The sequence below is a fragment of the Apium graveolens genome, chromosome 10, assembly GCF_009905375.1.
Source record: "Apium graveolens cultivar Ventura chromosome 10, ASM990537v1, whole genome shotgun sequence".
In the NCBI taxonomy this organism is placed as follows: Eukaryota; Viridiplantae; Streptophyta; class Magnoliopsida; order Apiales; family Apiaceae; genus Apium; species Apium graveolens.
Window position 1 is genome coordinate 234566526 of NC_133656.1, and position 20031 is coordinate 234586556.

At 31.5% G+C, this 20031-nt stretch overlaps 1 protein-coding gene and 1 pseudogene across 1 annotated transcript; both read right to left on the reverse strand.

Moving 5' to 3' along the window:
• Positions 1-13726: 13726 nt before the first annotated feature.
• LOC141689019 (ribulose bisphosphate carboxylase small subunit, chloroplastic-like) lies at positions 13727-15460 on the reverse strand. The gene is made up of 3 exons (XM_074493173.1): positions 15009-15460; positions 14764-14895; positions 13727-14141 (listed from the first exon to the last, which is right to left on the reverse strand). The coding sequence occupies exons 1-3, from the start codon at positions 15153-15155 to the stop codon at positions 13908-13910; spliced, it is 513 nt and encodes a 170-aa protein (XP_074349274.1). The 5' UTR covers positions 15156-15460; the 3' UTR covers positions 13727-13907.
• Positions 15461-15686: 226 nt separating this feature from the next.
• Positions 15687-17006, reverse strand: LOC141692054 (pentatricopeptide repeat-containing protein At3g62890-like; annotated as a pseudogene).
• Between the last annotated feature and the right edge of the window lie 3025 nt (positions 17007-20031).

Sequence of the window (20031 nt, forward strand, 5' to 3'; positions counted from 1 at the left end):
ATTTTCTTTGAGGTGGTAGATTTGCTCTAGATGAAGTGGCCTCATTAGTGTCTTGATGTGTGATTGAGTGTTGACTAGATGACACTCCCCCTGAGTTGGTGAATCTTTGATTTGAAGAAGGGGTTTTATCAAACTGTGATCTAGAATGACTTTCAACGCCTATTGAAGAATGATCATCAACAAATACTGTATTCTTCCTTTCAACGGATGATGCACTTTATCTATCAATGGAAGCAGCACTTTGTCTTTCAACGGATGTTCTACTTTGTCTTTCAACGGATGATGCACTTTATCTTTCAACAGAAGCTGTACTTTATCTTTCAACGGATGCAGCACTTTGTGCATCAACTACTATTGTTTTCCTTGAGTATTATTTTGTCATTCCTTCTTACTCACTTTCATCATCACTATCATCATAGTATATCTCAACATTATCAAATTTGAGGCTTTTATACAAAACCTTCATCAATTAGTCCTTCAATCTTTTTATCATCAAACACAATATGTACAGATTCCATAACAATATTGGTTCTCAGATTATAGACTATGTATGCCTTATCAACAGCATATCCAACATCATACCTTCATCAGCTTTTGCATCAAACTTTCTATATTGGTCAGCTTGATTTCTTAGAATATAACACTTGCATCCAAAAACATGAAGAAAGTTCAGTGTTGGTTTCATTTTCTTGAACAATTGATATGGATTCATGTCTTTGTCTTGATTGATCAAAGAAATATTCTGAGTATAACATGCAGTGTTGACAGCCTCAGCCCAGAAATATGTTGGTAACTTTGACTCTTCAAGCATGGTTCTTGCAGCTTTAATCAATAATTTGTTCTCTCTCTCAACCACTCTATTTTGCTGTGGTTTCCTTGGAGCTGAGAACTCGTGCATGATTCCATTTTCTTCACAAAATAGCCTCATTGTAAAATTCTTGAACTCGGTTCCATTGTCACTCCCGATTCTTCTAACCTTAAGATCGGGATGATTGTTGACTTTCTTGATTTGATTGATAATGATTTCACTAGCTTCATACTTAGATCCAAGAAAATATGTTCATGAGAACTTTGAAAAATCATCTACAATCACTAGGCAATATTCTTCTTAGAAATTGACAATACATTGACTGGTCCAAACAATTGTAATGGTTCATCAATTGTTGTCTCAGGCTTCTTTTTAAATGATGCTTTTGCCTCTAATAAGGTCTTTCCTGACCAATTCATTCATTATCTTGAAATTCAAAGGAGACAGCTCTTTGTGCCATAGCCAACTTTCATCTTGACTTGATTTGATGAAAAGACAAGTGATTGAATCTGCATTTGTTGAGTTGAAGTCAGCTAAGTACACATTTCCTATTCTTACTCCAGTAAGAACCACTTTATTGTCCTTTTTGCAAGATACAACAAACGCTTCATAATTAAAGGTAACTAAGTTGCCTTTGTCATATAGTTTGCTGACACTCAAAGTGTTTAAGTCCATCAACTAATGCAACCTCATCAATGATGACATTCTCTTTTAAAATCAAGCCATATCCCATAGTATATCATTTATTGTCATCTCCAAAGGTAATGCTAGGGACAGCTCTTTCCTTAAACTCTGTGAGCAGAGTAGAATCTCCAGTCATATGTCTTGAGTATCCATTATCCAAATACCATAGGTTCAATCTATTTTCCTGCACACATCAAAACTAAATCAAGTTGATTTTGGTACCCAAGTTTCCTTAAGTTTTGCCTTGTTAGCTTTCTTCTTGGGTTTCTTAAACTTTTTACCACCAGATTTAGGAGATTCAAGATCAACCTTTATCTTTGGAGTAGGTCTTTGAAACTCATGATCAATTTGAGATTCATCAGGCACATTATGATTAACATGGTATACATAGATTGTGCATATATGTTATTCCAGAAAGGCATGTTATATGACATTTAAGACATATTGAATGCAGCATAATAAGGATTAGGTACAAATGGCATATTAGCAAAATGTGCATGTGAATTCTGTGCATGCATAACAGGCATGGCATGCATAGGTGATATAGGCATGTTGGGTTAAGAAGGAGGTGCAGGCATGGTTACATTCATAGCAGATTTGAAATTAAAAGACAAATGATTAACAGTACCACACTTCACACAAGTTTTTCTAGGTGCATACTTATCAGGTGTGTAGTTGTTATGTTTGTTAATCCTTACTTTCCCGTTCCTGTTGGTTTTTCATTTTGAATATATTTTGACCTCAATTTTTTCCAATATGTCACTCAACTACTTCATTGACAGATGTTCTATATTCACTTTCCATGCATCCTTGGTTTTTCTTGATTCTCTTAAGACAAAATTCTTTATTACTGAACCATACTTGTCATTGAGATTTGCAAGCTTTCCTTTGCTGATGGTCTTTTTCTCCTTCAAAGGATGAATTTCCTCTTTCAACGGATAAGCTTCATCATCCGTTGATTCAACATCCGTTGATGGACCATCAATCAGATCCTGATCCAGTTTCTCATTATTCTTCTTCTAGGCTTCCTCGCAAAATGATTCAATCCCTTGAACTTTGGCAATTTGTGCACTACCATCCCTAGATGATTTCCAGGCTTTAATGATTTCTTTCTCTCGTTCAAGCTGCTTTCTCAGAATCTCTTCTTTCTTCAAAGACTCTGTTAACTCATTTTTAGCAACCTTACACTGAATCCTCAATTTCTCAAACTCAATGAAGAGTTTCTAATGCAGCATTTTTATCACTCATAAACTGATTATTCTCTTTAATTCTATTATTTTCTTTGGTGAGTGATTTAAGTGTGACATGATAGTGATACTATTCAGTTGACATATCATTTATAGCATCATTGAATTCATCTTTAGAAAGCTGAGATTTATAGTATCATTGCTAGATGAGCTAACCTCTGTTTTATCTGACTTGTCCATGAGAGCAAGGTTGACATAGTTCATGTCTTCATATGCATCATCTCCGTCAGTTGCCCAGTCATTTTCTTGAGTAATGAAGGCCTTTTCTTTTTGTTTGAGCAACTCAAAATATTTTTTGTAGTCTACAGGCTCAAATCTTTCTTTTCAAAATTAGGCTTTTTGCACTTATTTGCAAAATGACCACTAAGCCCACACTTGAAACATTTGAATTTGGTTTTATTAACCATATTTATGTTGGGCCTTGCAGCTCCAAAAATTTTCTTAAATTTGAGCTTTGCAAATCTTCTAGACAGAAAGTCTAGATGTTCATTAACTTCATCCATGTCATCTTGGCTTAGACAGTCTTCATCTTTAACCATCAACCCTTTTCCCTTGCTCATCTCAGTTCTGCCTTCACAAATTTTGAAGTTCGGTGCAGTTTTAACAGCTTCAACCTTCATCTTCATCACTCTATCTTGCTCAGCTACCAGTGCTACAAATCCGCTTTTCTTCCTTCTTTTCTCTATCAGCTCATCTTGTTCCAGTTCAAGCTCATAGGTATTCAAGATACCATACAGTCTCTCAAGAGTAAAATCTTTATATTCTTGAGATTTCCTTAGAGAGATTGTCATTGGCTTCCATTTCTTTGGTAGAGACCTAAGGAATTTTAGGTTGGAATTCTTGGTTTGGTAGAATCTTTCATGCAACTTCAGTCCATTTAAAAAAATTTGAAATCTACTAAAAGTATCATTTAAGGACTCACCATCTTCAAAATGGAAGTGTTCATATTGTTGTATGAGAAGTTGCATCTTATTTTCCCTGACTTGTTCAGTTCCTTCATATAGCACTTGAACTGTGTCCCAAACCTCCTTAGAAGATTTGCAGGTTATGACATTGTCAAATATGTCTTGATTAAGACCATTGAACAAATTGTTCATGGTCTTTTTGTCTTTGTGGACTGCTTCAATATATTCATCAGTCCATTCTGATTTGGCTTTGGAACAGTTTGCTCATTTCCAGTAGCATTCTCAACATCTGTAGCAACTCTTCGAGGAACATGAGTTCCATTCTCTATGCAGTTAACATAACTTTCACCTTGAAAGAGTAGATGAATATGCATCTTCACTTTCCAGTGATGATAGTTATCTTTGTCCAGAAGTGGGATCTTCACACCAACATTCTTCCTGCTCATGTTATTTGATTATTTTGATCTTTAAACTCTTTGTATGTTAAGAGCTAGCTCTGATACCAATTGTTATTCCCTACCAATACAACAACATAATTACAAAATGGGGGTTGAATGGAATTCCGGTTTCTTTTTGCTTTTCTGAAAAATTGATTCTTAAATATACAAATGTGTTTGAGAATATGCAAAATGCAAATAAGACTTTATAATTATTCTACTAGCACAAAGTAAATAAACACAAGTTTAAAAAATATCTGGTGGATTTTTCTTACCACCATAGATGTATATATTGAAGAAAACTCTATAATGCAAAATGCACACAGTTGCTTACAAGTGTGTTACAACTTAGAACTTCAAAATGCTAAAGATACAGCTTTCTTTCTATTTGTTGTTCTAGTTGAATTCTTAGTTCTAAGATACTTTCTACACTTGGTTTATATATTCACCAAGTTTACATGTGTATAAAGACAAAACTAATATACCTATCAGCTAGGTCTAATTACATGTTTCTTGATTTCTCTGTCCAATGCAATTCGGTAAGATGCAGCATCTTTGAACGAGCTTGTATTGCATCGAAATGGAAATGCTTCATTTTCTTCTAAAATCTGAAAACAGGCTCCCACATTCCTTTTGTGCGCTATCAATTCATGTGACTTTGTCAGCTCATGTCAAATCACTGTCAATTGCTATCTTGTTGATTATCTGTTAATGTTTCATACAAGTCATCCGTTGATACTATATTAGTATCATTCGTTGAAGCATTCCTGATAGCATCCGTTGATAGCTTTATCATTTATCCGTTGATGGCTTGACATCCTTATTCATTGAGGGTATAATGAGATATATGTTGAAGCTTTTAGAGTCATCCGTTGAAACTTTGTAGATTTGCAATTGAAGTTATTTTCATAGCAGTTGATACTCTTTCATTTATACAAAATTACAAGTCATTTTATACTTACAATTAGCCCATCCATCTTGCATATCTTTCTAGTAGTCAATATGACTTAAAAACAATAATCTCTATTAAATCCCCTAATTATTATAGTGTACAGAATGTGATACAAACTTATTAATCATAAGCTAACTGAGACTATCCGTTGATGGCTACAAAAATACACTTAACAAATTTACTTAGGATGTTTGGCTGAATTATCATCAAGACTATAACATGTTCCTAACAGGAAGAGGCTAAGTTTCAAGACATGAAATAAAGTTATGCCAAGAGTGCTGGAAAGCATCAATTGACTACCTTTCTGTCGAGGAAATATGATACTTTTGTTTAACTCCTAAAGGGGCGTGTCATCACTTGTTTATTACCCAAGATTTGTCTGAGTCGTTTAGGGAACCAAAGTAGTTGGATTTCTTCATTAATAACTTTAAAATCAGAAAGCATGTTTCGTTGGAGTTGATTTATAAGGAGCATATCTGGAGTATAGACTCCCACAGCTTGTTGCTAGAGGTTGACGTGGCTCCAAATTTTCAGGTGTGTTCAATAACGCCGCTGAAATAATCAGTCAGAAAAATATCTCACTCATGGTTCCGGGTGAATTCAACATCTGAGGAGCATCCTGAGTTTAAAGATTTCGAAGATTTTTTAAAGTTTGGTAATTAATAGTATCTAATACTGCCTTTTTATTTAAATTATATTTTGGTCAAACGAGACCAAATTTGTATAATAATTAATAATGATTACAAATAATTATAGATTTTAAAATTATAATACCTGTAACTATTATTATTAATCTATTAGTCAGCTTCAGATTTGGATTCGGTGAAATTATTAAATACTATTATTTTGTAGTTAATCAAACTTTAGTGCATTATCTAATCACATTGGACTTTGATTCTAGTAATAATTTTGATTGATCTGTTCTTTTTTACTAGGTACGGGAGGTAACTTTGAAATCACAAACCTTCCGACACAGAAATATTTATTTTTCTTTTGAAGTGATAAATCTTCTATAATTTTCTTGGCTATAGTCTTGAGAACATATTCATGCATTCTCACTATTGCTCTTACTATTAGTTATGTTTATCTCTCTTGATTGGGCTTTGTGCAATTTTTGACTTTGGTAATTTTTAGCCGATTGATTTAGAAAGTAAATTTTCATTTTAACGAGACCTTTTTTATGCATTATCTTTTCGGACATTAAAAACGATGTTATCTTAATTTCTGGGAGTGAAGGAAACTTTGTACCTTGGCATATATTCTTGATTGAATTCAATGGAAATTATTTCCTGTCTAGAAATATTAAATCTTACATAATTTCTAATATAATTTTACTTTTTATTTTTCAGCCAAGGTTAAACCCAGCATTACTAATATAAATCAAACTTCTTCATTTTAAAAAATTTAAACCATTGTAATCGAAAAAATTATACAACTATGAAAAATTAAATACCCGATTTATTTTAAGGGAGCTCCTCGGAAAAAACAAAAACATATATAATCAAACTGGGGTTATTTAGACTCTAACAATTTAAACTATTCTCTACTTGAAAGCAACACAGGCACCAAATTAGACATCCAGATTCTTTATCAATCACTAATAAATTCAACAATTTAACTCATAATTTTTTTGACTCTAGACTCGGACAATCTTTGTTGACTCTTTAAAAACTTATGACAAGTAAAATTTGTAAAAGAAACTTTGGGAGGTTTTGGCATATGTAGGCAAACAGTCAAATGCCAGTATATTATGAAGATGTTTTGAATCTACTGAATTTTCTGGTGAATTTGAATTAAAGAAGCACACCAAAAAACTACTGTAACAAAGTTTAAATTAAATGGAGATATTTCATTGTGTCCAAATCAAAATTAAAATTGACATAATACACTATAGGGAAATCGCACAAAGAACAAAATAACAAAGAAAATAACCTTATATGCAACATTGCTTCTTCGATTAACCAAAAAAACAAATTTAATCTTACACCTCTGAATGATTATAAGACATAAGCCTGAGAGGAATTCAAAACCTTAAGCTATACGTAGCTGAGGCAAAAATATACCACCGCCAAGACGAAGATTGGAGTGAAGTGTTGAGACTCTTTCTGGATGTTGCAGTCTACCAAAGTCATGTCATCTTTCACTTGCTTTTTTTAAAAAACCAACCTATGTTAATCTGGTGGGATTTCTTCTTTGTCATGTATCTTAATTTTGACAGTTTTTACTTCCAGCTTTCAACTTTCAAGGTGATGGTCTTTTCGGTAAAAGTCTTAACAAAAATTTGCATACAACCACGCAGACTGAGAACCCAATTGGGGTGGTCTCTTGGACGCACATGCACTTGATTGAAGTATGATTTATACGAACCCTTAGGACAACTGATGTAAAATTAGCCAACACTTTCCCCGCAGCTTCTAGCAGTTCATCACATGTTATAGTGCAATTGGAGATTGAGGTCCTTGTTAGAGAAACAGATTTTAAAGCAAGAGCAAACAAATGTAATGGATCAGGGGAGACAGAAGACTGCCAAAGCTCACTATGTAGCCCCTTGTTTTTAAGTATGCCGACGACCACTGAATACAATAATTTCAACATAGAATTTACTATTAGAAGAGTACATTGTTCAATTTATTAACTTAGAATGGACACATAAACTTTTAAAGTTGTGTTCAACTTTTAAAGAAACTACATATTTAACCGGGAATATGATTAGATGAGCATGACTTCTACACATGCAAAAAACTAGTCACAATTTCAGTTGTGACTATATATACCAATGGATATTGCATCTTCCTTTTGGTAGTAGATTAGAATTAAGGATGAAAACTAATTACCTCAAAGGTGTCTTTTCCAACATAATCATAGACAATTTCAACACATTTTCCTTAAAAACTTAGGATCCGCATTTCATGTCTTAAAGCAATTCCAACAGCTTAACTATGTGAAGTCTTAAACTACATTATAAGAAATATGGGGAAAAAACCACTCCGACATTTATTTTACAAAATATATTAGAAAGAATCATTTTCTCTTTGTTCACTTTTTGTAATAATGATATCTTTGAATGATAAAATATATATAAAAAATTAATATAGGGAATGTTGTTGGACATAAAAATAGATATTAATATCTTAAATTATTATGAACTAATATTTTATATTAAATTTAGGGATATACTAAGAAGCCGTTGAAGATACTCTTATTATAAGAGCAACTGCAATAGATTAGCTAAATGGTATCATAAACTATATTTTAGGAAATGTTAGATAAATTAAAACTCCAATAGTATGCTAGTGGATCCTTTAGAACTTAAGATCCTCATTACATGCCTTATTTATAGGGAACAAAAATTCATTACTTATCTTATTTTAATGATAAAATATTAATTTCTCTCTTATCAACCACTTTAAATACATAATTAGAGTTTAAATATAATAATATAATAATGTAATGATTCAAATATAGGAAATGTTGTTAAAGTTGACCAACAATAAAATGACCATAATCTTTAGAATTCATTATTTTAATAATATTTTTAAGGAGTATGTTAAGACTCTCTTGAAGGTGCTCTAAGGAACCAAAATTAATTCCCTATCTTATTTTTAATGATAAAATATTAATTTATCTCTCAACAACTTCAAATATATGATTGGATTTTAATATAATAATATAATAATACTAATATTTAGGTTGTAATTCGAGTCGAGTCGAGCCGATTTTGAGTTATACAAGTTCGAGCTCGAGTTTAACTTAAACAAGTCGAGCCGGGCCGAAAATTGTGTCCGGTTCCGTCTCGACAGTTTCACGGACCCAAGCCTACTCGCGAGTTTAACAAGTCAGGTTAAAACGAGCCGGGTTGGATAACTCATTTAAATTAAAGGTTACAAAAGCCGGTCCATCACACTAGTCCGTCCTAAACCATCTTTAAGTCAACAAAATGTCTTTTGTTAAGTTAGCTAGTGCGAGCAAAATGCTTGAATTAATGAAGTAAGTTTTTACTTAATCAGTTCATTATTTACTTGGGTGATTTTGATGTATATATAATATCTAATTGTTTAATTTTCTGATTTTCTTCTTATACAGGTTTCTTTTACACAAGGTTTTTGTTTTTATTCCTGACTGAATTTGCTGTGATTAAATTACACAGTAATTTAAAATAGATTGTTAACTAGCTCAATATGTTTAGCAAATTGTTCTTTGCTAACGAATTTTGGCTACTTGAACATTATACAGAACAGCAAAGGATACAATTCATGACATTATACTAACTTTTAGTTTTAATTTTTAAAGCTAAGAAATGTTCAAGTACAAACTGATAACTATAGCTTGATATGTAGAATGAATTGATGATTAATTATGAACCAAAAATACTAACAAGAGTTCCAAGACATTTAGGAAGAACGTGCATTTAAGGTAACAGTAGAGAACAATTAGGAAGACAATTAGGTTTTCTATTATCAACAATGAAACTATTGCGATTATCTCAATATTTCTTTGAATATGGATATTTAAAATGCTTCCGCCTTCCTTGTTTTGCCTTTGCTTAATTGCTTTTGTAAGTTGTGAACTTGTGTTTACTTATCTGATTTATCCATCCAGGGTAATAAATTCATCAAAAAATAAATGAAAATGAAAGATCGTAATATTGAGATAATTCCTGAGAAAGCACCATATTTTGGATGATAGTCATATCACAGTTAGAAGCTTTGCAGATGAATCATTTTCCAATGAAGATGTTGAGCAATAAGAACTCTCAAAATTATCAGCAAAACGTAAAAGGGATGTCCAAGTTGTGGCTGCAGAAAATATAAATTCGGAAGAGCCTCAAACTGGAAGAGAAGAAGACGGGTATGTACCAGTACCAGAAACTGCTCAAACCAGTAACCAGCCGTTCCAAAAAAAACCTGAGAAGAAGACCTCAGGTGTTTAGGAGTATATGGAAACGATGACAGTGGAAGATGTCCAAAAATACAGATGCAAGTTGCGTTCTCAAGAATTTCTGAAAAGTAGCACTTCTTCAGCTTCGTCAATGAAAAGACATTTAGAAAAATGTGTAATGGTATTTTGCAACCACAACTTCAACTTTAACGAGGTACTGGCAATGAGGTCACGGCATTTAAATATGATCATGCCTTAATGAGGGAAAAGGTATCTCACTATGTCCTTATAAATGAATTACTCCCTCTGTCCCTCCCATTTGTTTACACTTTCTTTTTTGGGATGTCCCATCCAATTGTTTACATTTCAAAACTTTCCAAAAATAATAAAGTTTTTATAGTTTTTAAATTAACTACATCCACTATTTTCCTCCACTATAACCACTTTATACATATAATATTAATCGGTCCCACTACTTTACTCATTTTTTCAACTTTTCTCCACTACTTTATCATTTTTCTTAAACTCCGCGCCCCACCCAAATGTAAACATTTGGGAGGGACGGAGGGAGTACCATTTTTACTCGTAGAAGGCTTTATGTGGAATGAGGTAATGAGGACTGCAACACCTTTTATCAAAAAATAACCCGAGGAACAATAAAAGCTGATTTTTGGAGTACATATAAAATTGAAAAAAGAAAAGTTAATAGCTTTGTTTAGTTCTGCCCAGAGAATCAATATTAGTTATCACTGCCCATTGGATTGATGAAAAATGGAAGCTAAATTCGAGGATTATAAACTTTTGCAATGTTCCCCCACCGCATTCTGGTGATGTTATTTCTGATTCTCTGTATAAGTGTTTGATTGACTGGAAAATTCAAGACAAATTGGGACATTGACGGTGGATAATGTGAAGGCGAATGATATAGCTATAAATAATTTAAAAGATTCTTTTATCATTAGGAAATTATCATTACACAACCTAATACTACCTTTGAAAAATATTAAATATTACATGTAATGGTGAATTACACTTTCTCTGCATCAAACTGTTTTCTTATTATTTTTTTTCAAAATGTATAATGTCATGTGTCAGTGTTAATAGAACTGATGTACTATTTTATATGGAATGTAAAATTTCATGTTCCGGAAAGCTTACAGTTGCTAGCGCCAAGACCTGGTATTCACGCTAGACAACTCACTTGCATATGCCTGACTAGAAAGTGTTTAAATAACAAAGTACCAATAATAAAATTTTGCATAAAAATATTGAAAAATGTATTATTTTGTGAATTATGTTTTATAAAGATAATTATTTTATTCAAAATCTTAAATATCTTACATACATATAGAACATTATAAAATATTTTATTCTACGAATCATGTTTAGTTTGAAGAACATTTGTTCAAAATGCAAAACAACAAATGTTAAACATATACAATATACTTATTAAACTTAAATGATCTTCAACAATTTTAATGAATTAGTGATATTCGTAAAACATACTTTATAAAATAATATATTTCATAGTATTTTGATTGCAGAACTCCATGGTCTCCGATACAAAAGTGGTATTCAAAGAATTTGACTATATATATATATAATTTACTATTATATAATGCTTTATAATTTTTATATTAGAAAAAGCAAATAAAGCCCGTGGAGATTAATTTGTACAAATAATAAGCGTAATTGGCTGGACGCAGGTCAGGAGGTAAGTACAATATTAGATCTTAGAATTTTCTTACTAAATTATTGGCATACTGCAATTTAACCTTTTGTACTATTCCTTTAACTCTTGTCAGGCTCTTTTCTGAACCTGGTGATTGTTTTGTTAATGGAACATTGGAGATTAATTTTTGGATCGCATCAATGGCATACTCCCTCCGGTTTGTATTGTATATGTTTACTGTTTGCACGTATTTCAAGATTTTTATAAAATACAGTTTCATAATGTTTTTTTATTTTATTTTTTTGAATAAAAGTTTAAATATAAAATTTTTATTCAGAAAAAAAAATTGAAAAAAAAAATATTGCGAAGTTATATTTTAAATAAGTATTGAAAAATGTGTCAAAAAGTAATGTATAGAATTTAAGGAAAAAGAGGGAGCAGTATTTATGTACCGGTGCAAGTCCTTTTCTCTGATGTGATGTTATCATGTGAATGTGAAGTGATGCTAGCCTGCTATCAATGGCATCACTACTTTTTGTAGAAATTATCAAGAATTAGTTTCTAAAAATTCAGAAATTTTATCAAGTTATTAATGTAATGCAGTGATACATATTATGTAATTTGTGATGTGGAGTTTTATGTCTAACAAAAGATTAGTTCATATCATAATCGGTAGTATTTACTATGTAAAGTAATATATGAATTAATCTATTCAACTTGTGTCAGCAAACGAGCTCGAGCTGGTCGAGTTCGGGTATCGAGTCGAGCTCTATTTGAGCTCAGCACATATTCGGCTCGGCTCGTTTTTAAAAACGGGTGTAAAAGTGTCGTCGAGTTCAACTTGTATCTGAGCTCGAGTCGGGTCGGTTTGTACAAAATGAGTTCAAGCTCTGCTCGCGAGCAGCTAAACTCTGATTACAGCCCTACTAGGATCCTAATATAGAGAATATTGCTAAATCCAAATATAGAGAATGTTGCTAAAGTTGATATACAATAAAATGTCCTAACTCATTATGATCCATTAATATTTTTAAGAATTATGTTAAGACTCTCTCGGAGTTTTGCTATTAAATGATGTCCTAACCTGTATAATGTTTTAAATAATATGTACCCACATTCTTTCTATCTCTATTATTAGTCGCTCCGTCACACTAAATGCTTTATATTGGGGATGGGAGATCGATACACATTTTAAGCCTTTCGTAACATATGGTTTCGTAAATAATTTTAAATATTTTTTTTCTTTTAATTAAAAATATACAGTAATGTTTAAACTTTTATATAGAAAAAAAAAATTCTAAAACTATATTTTATAATAGTCTTAAAATGCGTGTCAAATATAAGCAAAAAATATGTAAAGAATCCGGAACGGAGGGAGTATGTTTTAGCAAGGAAAAAAATAATTTAGTAATATAATATTGGATAAGGATAGAGTATAATATGTCTTGTAACCGAATAAAAGGATAGTTGGTCATATTTTTAAGACTAAAGGTATAGCTATACTATCATAAATAAAATATATGTTTATTTGTTTTAAATAAAAGTTAGTAGAGAGACAAAACTTTACTAAATTTAAAAATATTTGACTATAAAATATAACTAGTATTGAAGTTTAAGTCCTATTTTAGCATTAAAATATTTTTTTGGTCTCAAATTATAAAAAATAGCTATAGTCATTTTACTTTTAGTATTGGACTTACCCTTAGAAAGTCCAATTGCATAGATATATTTGGTCTTATAGGTATAATATAGGACCAACATGAAAAAAATCTACTCTAATACATAGTTATACTTGATTTTATAAATGTATGATTAAATAACTATAAATGAAATGTATGTTACTTTGTTTTAAATGAAACTTAGGAAAGTAAGACAAAACTTCACTAAATTAAAAAATATCTGGTTGTAAAATATAACTAGAATTGAAATTGAGGTCATATTTTAACACCGAAATGTATTTTTTAGCCTAAAATAATAGCAATGTAGTCATTTTAGTTTTAGTATTGGACTTAATATATATATATATATATGCTTTGAACTATCATCTTTTACAATTACCTTTCAAGGGCATTGCAGCTTGGATTTATTAAACTGGTACGGGGTCGAGACAATGTGCTATCACTATGAAAAGAAACCAGGTGCAGAAGCAAGTTGCAAATTGTTTATCATTTCAGAAAATAACTTAAAGCATTCATCCAAGAAAGTCATTCACCTACCACATTATTTTAACAAAAGGAAAAACATTCGCTGAAAGCGAAAAGATTGTGATGAACATGCAGAAGTAGAACAGGGCCGCACTGCAACTTTTTCAAGGAGCAGAGGATCTAGGAGGTGGTTGTGGGCTTCTGGATGACAAAGGACATACATTGAGCTTGCCTAATGTTATCAAAAGCCAGACACCGGATGTAAGCAGTAGGATATGCCTTCTTGCACTCCGCGATTTCATGGAGGACTTGAGATGCGTCCGTGCAACCAAACATGGGAAGCTTCCACATTGTCCAGTACCTCCCATCGTAGTAGTTAGGAATTCTGCTGTTCTCGCGATAAACGTACCCCAGCTGTATACAAAAAGGTTCGGAACAAGAGATCAGTTTTACTATTATCAACCCCTGCCTAACAACAAACTTCAGACCACAGAGTATTGCTTCAAGCCATTGATTTATATAATGATTTTGTGCATGCAAGAGAGAAAAGAAACAGAAAGTTCATCCCCAGAGATGGGAATTTCAAGATTGAACAAAATTATTTATCAGGGGCACAATTTGGAATGCATTATAGAAAATTTGATATCATCATACACACATTGAATATTTTCTATATAAAAAATATGCAGTTTCTAACATTGGAGTCCAGTTCTATCACTATCAATTATCAAGAAACAAGACACCTGCTAAACTGAAAGTTTACAAAATAAATAGAGCGACGCAGATAGCAAAAAATAAATTAAACATTGATGGTTGTATTTCAGATTGTTATCTTTACAAAAGAAAGGGAGTTCACAATACAATTCAATTATCAGCAGTCATACTTTCTGCAACAATCTAATTGCCATTCACTTAAAATTGACGCAACTAGATAAAAGCAATTAAGAATTATCTAGCTGAACAAAAACTGTAGAATCTTTCCAGTAGGATATGTATTAATCATACTAATAAAGAAATTATGAAGTATCTATCTTACTGCATCAAATTCAAGGCATGGAATCCATCCTTTTTTCATCATGTAATCAATTTCCTTAGCGATCGAATCATCGGTGAGAGGTGGAAGGTAGGAGAGAGTCTCAAACTTCTTGTTATCAATCGGATTCCAAGTCTGTTTACACACAACCGAGAGCCAACTTAAGCAGTAGAAAAGGACAAAAGGTGGTAATATATGCAGCTTAAAAAAATATTTAAAAACAAAAATACAAGTTCCGATCGAAGTACCTTCATACAGTGAGTTTTAGATCCATTCGAAACAGTCTTCCTGTTCCAAGCAACCGAATCCTTCATCTGAAACAGCTTTGGCGGGCTAGGTTTCAAGCCAACATAGGTGGATCCAGCCACCGGAGCCGAAAAGCTTGCAGCAGACATGATTGATTTATTACCAAACTGATCTAGAGCACAACTGGAAACACAAAAGTAGAGACTAGCACAAGAAGTGATTCTATAGTAATGTTATAAATGATACTTAAAATGGTTAGGGAAAAGGACAACAGTGACGGCCTGGCAGTTTGATTGGTGAGGTGTGATTTGTTAAGGAAAGTAAGTTTAAGGAGACGGGTGATTTGAGGTAGTGATGATTTTTGTAAGGGCCTTGAGCATTGGTTTTATCACCTTCCCCATATACTAACTTCTTTCAGTCGTCATAGTGTGCACTTGGCACACAGAATAAAATAAAGACACAACAGTGATGCCATTGAGAACATAGTTTTCTACCTTAATCACAAGTAAAACAACTTGACTATAATATTAGTACTAATTGATCCATCTGGCTGCAACCTAGGATTAAAAAAAGGAGGTCATAGTTATAATCCAAGGTGGGATCTACCTCCTAAAGCAGTAACAGTGATGTGCTTAAAACAAGAGTAAAAATTACATTCTGATTAGAAAATTTAACTCATATCAGTGTAGTTTACTCATAGGAAGGTTATCTGAATACAGAATACAGAACATAGTCCAACTGACCTTAGGCCTGGAAATTGGAGACTTATCATTAACCGTAAATCTGTGGCTGACGCTGATTCCATCAATTTCAATAGAACTCCACCCGGGTTTTGTAACAACTTGTTTAAACTTCATCATCTTTCTTGACCTCGTCACGCTCTCCCAGTTGCCTAGAGCGGCATACATGTTTGCCCATAGCAGATACCTCCCGCTTTGCTGAGGTTCTAACTCAACTAGAAGCTTGCCTGCTCTTCAACCCAACACAATGATGCCGTGTATAAAACAACCATTCAGGATAGACCCCCATATGACTCCATCTGGTTCCACTGGCATACATTAATTCAAGATCTCCGATTTCTTAATCTGGCCCGTACGAGCTACTAGATTAACCAGGCATCCATAATGCTTAATTTAGGTGCAATGCCATAAACTTTGCACATACGGCCAAATAATCGTCATGCAGCAGTAACTGGAGTTTTCTGATTACATGCAGAAAGAATCCCAATAAACGTTATGGCATTTGGCGGAGGTCCTATTCTCTCCATCTCTCCGAAAATATCAACTGCCAGATCATTCTTACCATTTGAAGCTAAACCCAAAATCATAGCAGCCAAGGTAGTTACATCTTTACAACTCTCAAGAATCCCAACTGCAACTTCCATGTTCCCACACTTCGCATAAAAATCTATCAACACAGTTCCAAGCTCAAGTTCATACTCAAAATAACTCTCCCTTGCATAACAATGAACCCTTAACCCTTCTACACATGCGCTAAGCAAGCTCACCAAAATCGACTTATTAAGCTTCACATCACCACATTCTCTCAACTCACAAAACAACCCAATTCCCTCACAATCCAAAACATTTGAAATATACCCAGAAACCATTGCATTACAACAAACGTCATTCCTCTCCATCATTTCATCAAAAACCTCCCTAGCCCAATCAACATTCCCATTTCGACAATGCCCACCAATCAAACTAGAATAAGAAGCCACATACCTAGCCAAACTTCCATCAAAAACTCTAAATGCCCATCAACCCATGCACATATATAAATGAACTGACAACATACAAAATCACAACAATGCCCAAATACCACAACTTGACCAAAAATTTAACGTAATAAATAAACATGATTACAAGCCTTAGCCAAAAAAGGGGAAGAATGAGCATTTGGGCCAACCCCAAAACTCCTCATTTTGGCATAAACTGCGGGACCATTTCAAGATTTGAAGTTTTAGAATAGCCCATTATCATAGTATTGTAATCAAATATTGTTGATTTTTAAATTTAATTAAAAAAAGCTTTTGTGCATAAGTGAAGTTAACTAGCATAGGTGCGAGTCACGGGTTTTTTTGTATATCATGCAATTTTAATGTTCTTAGAGCAACTCCAACACCCTTATATTATATAGGCTTTTAGGTCAAATTTTGAAGAAATGGAGATAAAATTCCTCTACAATAAGTTTGATGTGGGCCTCTATAAATGTTTCTTCACTTTTAAGACTGAATACCCCTTCTCAACTATTATTATGTTATATTTTTCTTACCCGTCTATCTAACATAAATGACTTTAATGAGTAAAAAGATAGATAGAGAGTTAGTTTAAGGAGAATTGTTGGAGAAATTGTTTGATTTTGACTTCTAAATAATTAGGAGCTCATTTATTTATATTATTTGTAGTGAAAATGCAAGGAGATTGTTGGACTTGCTATTAGTTGTTTTCTTATTTGTAAATGTCGTAAAATGTTTAACGTATATCAAATACAAATTGATCGTTTATCAATGTAAATTATTTATATACAAGACATTACCAAATTATACAACGTCTCTAATACGGCTCATTAAGTAAAATATATATATTCTTGTTTGTGTTGTATAATTTGTATTTAATAAATGAATATAAACAGGGTAGTCAGTGTATGTTTAAAACGAAACGATTAAATTTAATCTGTAGAATGTCGTTAGTATATTTACAAATAAAAAACTAAAAATTAACATATACGTTGAATACAGAGTTGACCAAAAATTTTGAATTTTATTTAAATAAACTATATGTACTAATGTATATTATTATTGGGTTCACTACTAACTTACAATTAATTTACTCAATTTAAAAAGATAAAAATGCATAACTGAAGTCAGAATGACTTGCAATCATAATATACAATAATATAAAATTTACATTACTGTTAATATTGAAGTTGATTTTTATGAAAAATATTAGTTTTTGAAATTCAACGTATGTATGTATAGGAAAATGTTAGTTTTTATTTACACTAGTGTTAACAAAGTAAGATTAGGTTATATGTATGTGTGTGTTAGCATGTAAATTATTGTATGTTACATATGTTAGTAAATTATGATGGTTTCAATTAATTTTATGCTAAAATTATGATTTATGTACATGTATAATCATTATTTACATCTAATGAGATAATTGATTAATTAAATAACATGCATTTATAATTATTCAAAAATTAAAATTATGTAATAAATAAATTGCTATAATTTATATATGGTATTCACATTATCACTTACAAACAATACATATCTATTTTTTACGCAACCGAGTATTAATCATGGTTGTAACATAAAAATAAATTATATATTTTTAAGACTTATTATTGATATTCATGATTTTTTGAAGAATTCGAAGGAAAAATTGTAATTATATCATTATTTAAACCATTTTTAAGTTTATTTCATTACGACTCTAATATTTCTTCATATAATAATTTGATAACATTGCATACTATTCTCCTAAAATTTAAAATTTTTTCAATTCGATAAAATTTTATAAATATCAGTTGAACTGGTTAATTTCTTCAAATTATTGAACAATATATATTTTTTCTTTAAATAATATAAAATGCATTGAATCAAATTCTACAATATAGTATAGATATAACTTTTATTTGAATAATTCAAAATATTAAAATATTCCAAAATATTTGTATAATGTTAATTTGATCAATGAATATTGCTTATCTAAAAGAAATCTTTTTAAAAAGCTAGTTTTTTAAAGTGAAAAACGAAAAATACATCGATTTAATATATCATCGTAGTTTTAACAAATCTCGTGAGATCTCTTATCAAATTTCGAATATTCTTAAAATTGGGACAAATCCCAAAAATAATAATGCGTTACTAGTGAAGTTAATAATTTTAATATAAATAATCAATTAACTTGATCCTATAAATACCTCAAACACATTAATTTATATTAACATAAGATATTAAAAAAATTCACATTATTGGTAAAATATTCTCGCCGAACTTGTAATTTAAATTTACTAAACGTAGAATATGATGATGTTTTTCGACCGGGTCATGTAGTCAACTTTCGAGTATTTTTTAAATAATGGACCAAGTTCTGATTTCAAATTCGAAATAAACTAAAATGCATTGACTCATTATAATTCGAACTTATCTAATTGCAGACTATTGCATGAGCCCGTAGGGTTTAGCAGTTCGCACCCGAAGGGTAGCGGCTGCGGGTTACCTATCATAAAAAAAATATATGTAATAACAATATTAATTATTTATATATAAGCGATTCTATTTTCAATATTTTATTAAAAATTATATATGTATATTTGAATTACTTTTTATAATAAAAAATATGTTAAAAATATATGAGATATATTTTCAAACTAAAAAATGATTAATAAATAAAATAATAATCCATTTATGTACTATGGCTAACTTTATATCTGGAATTCAATTCTTTAAAATTAAATGTAAAATCATTCAAGTAACTATCTTTTTTTACGGAATTCAAGTAACTATTTTTAAAGTTAAATAAAATATTCATGTAACACACTTACATATTATGTGTATGATAAAAAAAACATATGTGACAATATGATGTAGTGATATGAGATTGTATAGGTGAATGAAATATCTACAGTTTGATTCCCACAAACCACATCTTTTATACAAATATTAAAAACAGGGATAGTTTAGTGTTTTTAATTAGACTTTTTAATCTCATAAATATTATCCCCTTTGTTCTCTTATTATATATAGATAGAAGATATTAAATTAGATAAGGCACAAATATTAAAGAGTTTGCTGAAAACGTATGAGAATCGAGAGATCCCATAAGTGCTGAGTTGATTTGCATGATTCAAGACGATTAACGTATAGTGGTGGGGGCTTGACTGAGAATTGTTAAATGAGTTCTTACTCAATAAATCTTTTCTGCGCGATTATTACATATAATATGCTCGCTGTGGTGATCAGACAGATTAAATTTGTCGTTGAGATTTGATTAAAGTTTACAAACGTAGGTTTTC

What these genes read in the sequence shown, in the direction of transcription:
- LOC141689019 (XM_074493173.1), bottom strand. Translation starts at nt 15,155, where the DNA reads ATGTCTGCTGCAAGCTTTTCGGCTCCGGTGGCTGGATCCACCTATGTT. An exon ending in CTAAAACTCACTGTATGAAG is followed by an intron (nt 14,896 to 15,008) that starts GTACTTCGATCG and finishes GTGTGTAAACAG; the next exon opens with ACTTGGAATCCGATTGATAA. An exon ending in CATGCCTTGAATTTGATGCA is followed by an intron (nt 14,142 to 14,763) that starts GTAAGATAGATA and finishes TTTTGTATACAG; the next exon opens with CTGGGGTACGTTTATCGCGA.